General features: G+C 40.5%; 1 protein-coding gene across 1 annotated transcript; it reads right to left on the bottom strand.

Moving 5' to 3' along the window:
- Positions 1 to 637: 637 nt before the first annotated feature.
- On the bottom strand, positions 638 to 7,999 carry tmem120aa (transmembrane protein 120Aa). Its single transcript, XM_029700210.1, has 12 exons — positions 7,824 to 7,999; positions 5,770 to 5,888; positions 5,489 to 5,605; positions 5,194 to 5,253; positions 4,949 to 5,044; positions 4,621 to 4,710; positions 3,577 to 3,642; positions 3,224 to 3,285; positions 2,892 to 2,984; positions 1,414 to 1,478; positions 1,251 to 1,319; positions 638 to 1,126 (listed from the first exon to the last, which is right to left on the bottom strand). Exons 1-12 carry the CDS (start codon positions 7,899 to 7,901, stop codon positions 1,013 to 1,015), a joined length of 1,029 nt encoding a protein of 342 aa, XP_029556070.1. The 5' UTR covers positions 7,902 to 7,999; the 3' UTR covers positions 638 to 1,012.
- Between the last annotated feature and the right edge of the window lie 761 nt (positions 8,000 to 8,760).

The following is an 8,760-nucleotide window of genomic DNA, read 5'->3' on the forward strand; positions in this document are numbered from 1 at the left end:
TCTTATTAAAACTGTGAATAATGTTCTGTAAATGAGTTCATTACAACAAATACAATACATGTAATTTTGAAACTATCAGACCAAAGATGAAAAAATGTACTGATACAACCTGATTGGCTGAACGCGTTACGCAACAACATCCGGGACTAGCATTAGCCACTCTAGCATGGTGGTGGAAAACGGCTTCATAAAGAAAGTATGCATATTTTCAGCCTTTTCAGCCTTCTCACCATTAAATCGATTTAAGGTTGGAAAACAGACTCCTTTGCAGCCTGAATGAAGAATATTTTATGTACGAACCAGTCCACAGGGGATACGAATGTATAGCCGGCTGCACACATTCCCTTTGGATGGTAAGATGAAACGACTCGATATCGCCATCTGCCGGCCTTTGGGCTACAGTGAAATGTGATAACGCCATGTTCCTGAAAGGTGCTAGAATTGAATTAAATCGAACTCACTTTGATATCAACCATCCTATCAAACCATCGAGAAGAACACTATCCATCTTCAAAATAGTATCAGCCAAGAAGAAGAAAGTAAAATTGTCAACATATCCCTAACATATCAGTGGTAATACGCATGGCATAGTCTCCTGATGAGACATTTAATGAACAAAGCACACTCAGTCAGTGGCTTATTATTGCAGTGAGCTCTCTTTTGACACAGCTGAACATGTAGACAGTTTAGTGACTGTCGGTGCAAGGCATGTAATTCTCTTCCACTATAATATCTCCAACCTATTCAGGTAATCTCACACACAATTAAATCATACGATGCTGAAAGTGACAAGCTGCATTTCTCAGAAAAACAAAGAACAATGTGGTTCAACATTTTTACTCAAAACGAAACACATTAGATAAAATGGTGCAACAGAAAAAAGTAAACGTTTGCAAGACAAATGCATAAAATAGACATAAAAAGCATATTAGTACAAAACACATTTTGCACATATTATTTTGAATAAATTGTTGTGTTCATAACAATGTCTAGTTATCTTTCTCTTCAAGTCTTATAGGCTCTTGGACTTGTCTTGGTTGTGGATGTACTTATGGTAGACTACTCCAAGTGTGGTGGAGAAGTTCCCCATGAACAACACAAGGTAGGAGCAGCCACACATGAAGACCTGTAGGGTGGGGAGGGAGGACAGGTTAGGAATACTGCTGCAAATGTTCACTTTAAATTTGACAGTCAACAAAATAAACAATAAAAAAACTAAAGGAGCTTGCCACATATTAATATGCACTGACTTGCCACTCTTTACACTCTGGGAGCTGGGCCATCCTGAACAGTGTTAGGCCATTGTAAAGCTGCCAGAACTACAAACACACAGAACATAGTGGTGTCAATCTTCCTCTTACACAATACATACAACTGCAGAAACAACAATATCCAGAAACTGCTGATACTCACATGACCAAAGAACAGGAAGGGCAGAAGGAAGGTCAGGCCTCGCCACATCCACGACTGGAAACCCTCTGAGGTGGTGGAATGTTTGTTTACGTCACTAAATACACTACATGACCAAAGTAAGTGGACACCTGCTCGTCGAACATCTCATTCCCAAATCAGGGACATTAATATGGAGGTGGTCCCCCCTTTGCTGCTAACAGCCTACACTCTTCTTGGAAGGCTTTCCACTAGATGTTGAAACATTGCTTCCAATCATACACAAGAGGATTAGTGAGGTAGGGCACTAATGGTGGGCGATTACGCCTGGCTCGTAGTCAGTGTTCCAATTCATTCCAAAGGTGTTAGATGGGGTTGAGGTCAGGGCTCTGTGCAGGCCAGTCAAGTTCTTCCACACTGATCTCGACAAACCTTTCTGTATAAACCTCGCTTTGTCCACGGGGGCATTGTCATGCTGAAACAGGAAAGGGCCTTCACCAAACTGTTGCCACAAAGTTGGAAGCCCAGAATCATCTAGATTGTCATTGTATGCTGTAGTCTTAAGATTTCCCCTCACTGGAACTAATAGCCCCGTACCATTATTCCTCCTCCACCAAACTTTACAGTTGGCACTATGCATTGGGGCAGGTAGAGTTCTCCTGGCATCCGCCAAACCCAGATTCGTCCGTCGGGCTGCCAGATGGTGAAGTGTGATTCAACACGCCAGAGAACGCGTTTCCACTGCTCCAGTGTCCAATGGCGGTGAGCTTTACACCACTCTAGCTGACGCTTGGCATTGTGCATGGTGATCTTAGGCTTGTGTGCGGCTGCTTGGCCATGGAAACCCATTTCATGAAGCTCCAGATGAACAGTTCTTGTGCTGACGTTGCTTCCAGAGGCAATTTGGAAGTAGCGTTGTAACCGAGAACAGACGTTATTTACGCGCTATGCGCTTCAGCACTCGGCGGTCCCGTTCTGTGAGCTTGTGTGGCCTACCACTTCACGGCTGACCTGTTGTTGCTCCTAGACGTTTCCACATCACAATAACAGCACTTACAGTTGACCGGAACAGCTCTACCAGGGCAGAAATTTGACGAACTGACTTGTTGGAAAGGTGGTATTCTACGATGGTGCCACATTGAAAGTCACTGAGCTCTTCATTAAGGCCATTCTACTGCCAATGTTATCCTATGGAGATTGCATGGCTGTGTGCTCGATTTTATACACCTGTCAGCAACGGGTGTCAAACTAATTTGAAGGGGTGTCCACATACTTTTGTATATATAGTGTATATGGAATGCACATATAATAACCATGAACTATACAATACCAGTAAACATGTACGATACAGCTGCAAACTACACTATGTGTTGATGATAATATCAGGTCAATGAGGAGTGATGGAGGAGGATATGTTTCTGTAATTTTGGTCATGTTACTCTTAAACACGTGATCAGTGAGTAGTCATGATGACACACAACAATGTGTGACTCCTCACTCACCAACTGTCAAGTCCATGTTGTGACTCTCTCCCAGGGCTCGAAGCCTGTACAGACAGCCACTCTGGTAATAGTACTGGAGAAACTGGACAAAACCTATTTTGCACAGACAACACAACAACAGAAGCGTACTGTATTAATACTGAGGCTGTTCTATTTCGTCCCAGGTTTCAGGTCAATCCCATTTCAAAGGTGAATGAATTGAAATGCCTATTCAAAAGTTGAATAGTGCCATTTGTTTTCAATAATGATAGCTTCATATTAAAAACAACTGTATGTGATTTACTCCATAGTCATTCTATCTCGCACTTAAAGATATTACAGTTGTGTCTTACTTTGGTACAAGCAGTAGGTGAGAAACTGATTCCTGAACATCTGGTAGAGTATGCCTTCCGGCCTGTAGGACGGACAGAGCAGTTAGATAAGTACTATGGTGCAAATTCCATTCTAGCCAATCAGAGGTAAAAAAAAAATGCATTTGGGTTAAAGGTCAACAAGCTACCTAATCTGTTCTTGTCTTGTGCACTCATAAATATGGTAATAAAAATGGTAACATGGTAACTTACTAAAACTCCAGGCCTCTGGGGCTGCAGTGTTCAGTGTCTCCCTCGTGCTTAATTTGATCACACGCCCAGCCATAGTTAGAGTGATATCATATTGCAGATGTAGAACATTGGGGAGCACTTACCAAGTCAGCATCACTCCAGACAGGAAGCAGAACACATAGTGATGAAACACCCACCAACCCTTGATCCTGAAGGAACAAACAAACAAGTCACACCAAGATCTATGTACAGGCCACAGCGAATAAATAGCTAGGATGGACAGTACATATGAGATATAAATCTAAGTGTATTATACATGCAGGATTGTACATCAAAGTACAGTAGTTAGTATCAATTCAGGACTGCAGTGTGTGATGTAAAAAGCCTCACAGCATGTGAGGATTTTTACATCACACACTGTGCAGGTATACGGAAGACGACAAAGAAAAATAGTATCGTATAGAAGTTAATCTATAGTGCAGACAAAGTATCCTTGTGTTTCACACAAGAGATGGCATATGCTGGGGGGACAAAGCAGCATCAACATGCCTCCATGTAATGAGGCTGACACAGACAAGGTGCTGTTTCATTGGACCACTGTTGTAGCGCAAACACACAGTGGTGCAGTGTCTTCAGCTGAATGCAAACACACAGTGGTGCAGTGTCTTCAGCTGAATGCAAACACACAGTGGTGCAGTGTCTTCAGCTGAATGCAAACACACAGTGGTGCAGTGTCTTCAGCTGAATGCAAACACACAGTGGTGCAGTGTCTTCAGCTGAATGCAAACACACAGATGTGCAGTGTCTTCAGCTGAATGCAAACACACAGATGTGCAGTGTCTTCAGCTGAATGCAAACACACAGTGGTGCAGTGTCTTCAGCTGAATGCAAACACACAGTGGTGCAGTGTCTTCAGCTGAATGCAAACACACAGTGGTGCAGTGTCTTCAGCTGAATGCAAACACACAGTGGTGCAGTGTCTTCAGCTGAATGCAAACACACAGATGTGCAGTGTCTTCAGCTGAATGCAAACACACAGTGGTGCAGTGTCTTCAGCTGAATGCAAACACACAGTGGTGCAGTGTCTTCAGCTGAATGCAAACACACAGTGGTGCAGTGTCTTCAGCTGAATGCAAACACACACCAGCAGTATGAAGTGGATAATGGCCTGAAGGATGACTACTGACCTGGAGCCATTGCTAATGAGGATACTCTCCCGAATGGTCAGTGTGCAGTAGTACCACACCAGCAGGAAGTTGAAGAGAGCGTCTAAGGCTCTGCCAAACAAAGACGGACACAACCACAAACACTACTTCACCAAGTTCACAGTTAAGTTCACAGAGTTCAGAGTCAAAGACCAACAGGAGCAAACGTAATTTATAGGTATTAGTGCATAATAACAATATATTACAGCTAATAATACATACAATAGTGGAATGTTTTTAATGAGTTGCTCATTTAAATAATACTCCTGATATGGATTGTCAATAAAATGGTATATGAGAGGTTACTCACCTGTAACTAAATATAAAGCGACATGTGAATGAGAAGACGAGGAGTAGGACGGTGAGGACCAATTTAAATTTCTCATATTCATCTTTGTAGGCAAATCTTGTGGCGAGAGAACAGAGAAAAAGCATCTGTTATGTTCACCAAGAGGCAAACAGTTTGAGTTCAGTTTGAATATGAGTTCTCATTGTCATGTTATGACTTCATTATTACATTGCAATACATTTGTTAAATTACTGAAAAGCTCTTACTTGGAGTGTTTGTTGAGCAATGTTACATTCACGTTCCCAAGAACGAGACTGAGGTATAACCTGTACAGCAAAGGGGAGAGAATTTTATCAAGAGAATAATTGTCTACAAATCCTCTCTAATAGAGAGCCAAAGTCACTCTGTCTAGTAGAGAGCCAACCCGTATGAAGCTAAACTGTTTTACACTGACAGTTTGGACACTATGTGCTTAAGGTGTGTTGTAGTAGATAGCCTAATACCGAGACGGTAGCCTGCCAGCAGCTACTGCTATGCAAAAGACGCCTATATTTGTTTTACCCATTCTTCTTTGGCAGGAAAGACTCCATTTCAAAGAAAACATTTGGTCTGTCCTTGATAGATTCCTGGATCCCATCTATTGCATTCATTTCCTCTGTGCTCAGTGTTTCTTTGCATCTAAAGAGGAAAAGGACAACATGATTTAGTAATAAGTATAAAGCGGACCAATAGAATAACGAGAATTATGACTACTGTAGGTCTATTACACTGTGATTACTAGATAACATTGAAAAATGTGAGGTTCCATGTGTCCTATTACATCAACTGTGCTTGATACTCACTCTTCCAGCGACACTGTGAGCTCTTTTAATTTCTTCCTCTGTCGTGCTATGGCATTGGAACAGCTGTCTTGTAGCTTGGAGACCTCCTCAAGCTTCTGTTTATACAGACGGTGAGTCTCCTAGAGGAAAATAGAGATGGTAAGAACAATTTTGTATCTCTATGGTGCATACGCAGCACACTGTATCATCTCAGTCACTCTGCAATGTGGTTGCACTAGATAGGATGGGATATTTCACTGACACTTATTGTCATTGCACATAACCTAAGTATGACCATAAGCCTATTCATTTTGTTTAGATTGTGAAACTTAATCTACCTTGACATTTGTAGACTTAACCGGATGTGGCCTAGGTCTCACACTTTGGAAATTATGGAAATCAATTTCAAAATGTTGGTCTAGTTGTACTGCTTACTTGTGAGGCTTCCAATGCAGACGTTTTTATCTCAATATCAACAACTTTTGGGGTAACAATTAAGTACCTTACTGTGATTGTTTTTAATTAAAATGGTCAAAAAGAAAACAAAAATAGCTTCTTAGCAAAGAGCAATTTCTCTAGCAAGAATTTTGCTAGGACTGTCTGGGAGTCATCTGAGTAGGGAGGAGAAAACAGAAAACTAGCTTTTATTGACAGAGAGGTTTGGAACTCTTGGTCTATAACTAATTTACCGCCTGGTGATGTCACCTGGCAGGCCAAAACTCCATCCCACCACAACAGGCTGACATTTTAGGCGGTCTTTTCGAACAGCTCTTACACTAAACGAGCATTGTTGTAATTTCACAGTATTATTCCAACCTCATAGTGGAAATATAGAAAACAGAGGAAAATCACATTGACAGCACTGGGCCTTTAAAAAAGAAGAAAAGTGATAGCTACTGATCTGCATGTCCTCCAATGTTATAACTTCTCAAGAGTTTTCATGTCAATTTACAGTGATAAGTTGTAGAAGAAAATTAAATTAGTTCCAAATATATTTGATAATGATATCTTTTGTAGGTAGAAATCAGTTACTCTGGAAGCAGCCTAATATCACCAGGTTGTATACTGAATGTGTTTGATATCATAGTGGAATTTAATATGATATATTGAAGCAATAAGGCCCAAGGAAGTGTGGTATATGGCCAATATACCACAACAAAGGGTTGATCTTAAGCACGACACAACGCGGAGGGCCTGGACACAGCCCTTAGCCGTGGTATATTGGCCATATACCACAAACCCCCGAGGTGCCTTATTGCTATTATAAACTGGTTACCAACGTAATTAGAGCAGTAAAAATAAATGTTTTGTCATACCCGTGGTATACGGTCTGATATACCAAAGCTGTCCGCCAATCACCATTCAGGCCTCGAACCACACAGAGTATAAAGTATGATAAATTACATGTATTCAATTTAGTATTGTACTGTGGTATGATTGTTGAATGTATTTTGGGAAATTAATAATAATATGTCAAGGTACAATTAAAAAAAAAAAACAATGTTTACGCCTGTCCAACTACCGCTGTAATCCTTGATAAGAACCTGTGTGCCAGTTTGTTTAATAAAATACAATACATATCCTAAAAAATGAAATCAGATGATCAAAACAGCTTTCAAACAGATTTCTGCTGCAGTAGCTTTCAACAAGTTTTTGGTCTGGAGTGGTCCATAAAATGATCCTACTGAAGAACCGTCATTCTTGCATTATTTCTTGGGTGTGCTAGCTAGACAGCTAGGTTGACGGTTCTGAGTGTGGACAGCTTGTTTATGAATACCCAATGCCATGAATAATTCCCATGACATTTCGTTAGATTACTATTTCAAGGAACTCGCTAACGCTAGTCAGTTCAGGATTGTAACATGTGCAATCACAGCTAGCTAGCCTACAAGTAGTTACATGTTTCTCGATTGGCAAGCATTTGCAGCCAACGTTACCTACCTAGCTAGCTGTCGTAAACACACATTGTGCGGATTAACTCGTTTATGGGCGACTGGCTGTAGCGAATTGGCGAACTGCTAACTTGAAGTCAGCAAGTTTGTAGGAAATATACTTTTCTAAAACATGCCCCTTACCTGGACCCGTTGAAAGTCCTTTTCCAGACCATCCCACTCCTGTAAGCAATCAGCCAAACTAGTTTGGTTGAATAACATTGTATTCCTATGTGGGCAAAGGCAAGAACACAAGAAATGTCAGCTGTGCAACAGTTGTAAGACCTATCACTTCGAGGACACCTCATCCAACTCTTATTATCCAATGAGGTGTCCCGATTCATTTCTTGAAGTTTTCACCGCCCACGCGTGAGCCAATGAACGCTTTCGAACAATAGAACAGCTGCTTGGGTGACTGTTATTACGGTATTTTTTGCGCAAGATCATGGTGTCCTCAGTGGCGGAAAAAGTACCCAATTGTCAAACTCAAGTAAAAGTAAGACACATATAAAAGGACTCAAGTAAAAGTGAAATTCACCCAGTAAAATACTACTTGAGTAAAAGTCAAAGTATTTGGTTTTAAATATACGAAAGTAAATGTAATTGCTAAAATATACTTAAGTATCTAAAGTAAAAGTATAAATATTAAAATCCCTTATATTAAGCAAACCACCCGACACGATTGTCTCGTTTTTTTAATGAATGATTGCCAGGGCCACACTCCAACACTCAAACATAATTTACAAAAGAAGCATTTGTGTTTAGTGAGTCCGCCAGATCAGAGGCAGTAGGGATGACCAGGAATGTTCTCTTGATAAGTGCGTAAATTTGACAATTTTCCTGTCCTGCTAAGCATTCAAAATGTAAGGAGTACTTTTGGGTGTCAGGGAAAATGTATGGAGTAAAAAGTACATTATTTCCTTTAGGAATGTAGTAAAGTAAAAGTTGTAAAAAATATAAATAGTAACGTAAAGTACAGATATCCCCAAAAATGACTTTAGTAGTACTTTAAAGTATTTTTACTTAAGTATTTTACACCACAGGGTGTGCCACTGGACCTTATCATTACATTGATTATATA

Source organism: Salmo trutta, chromosome 19 (genome assembly GCF_901001165.1).
Source record: "Salmo trutta chromosome 19, fSalTru1.1, whole genome shotgun sequence".
Taxonomy (NCBI): Eukaryota; Metazoa; Chordata; class Actinopteri; order Salmoniformes; family Salmonidae; genus Salmo; species Salmo trutta.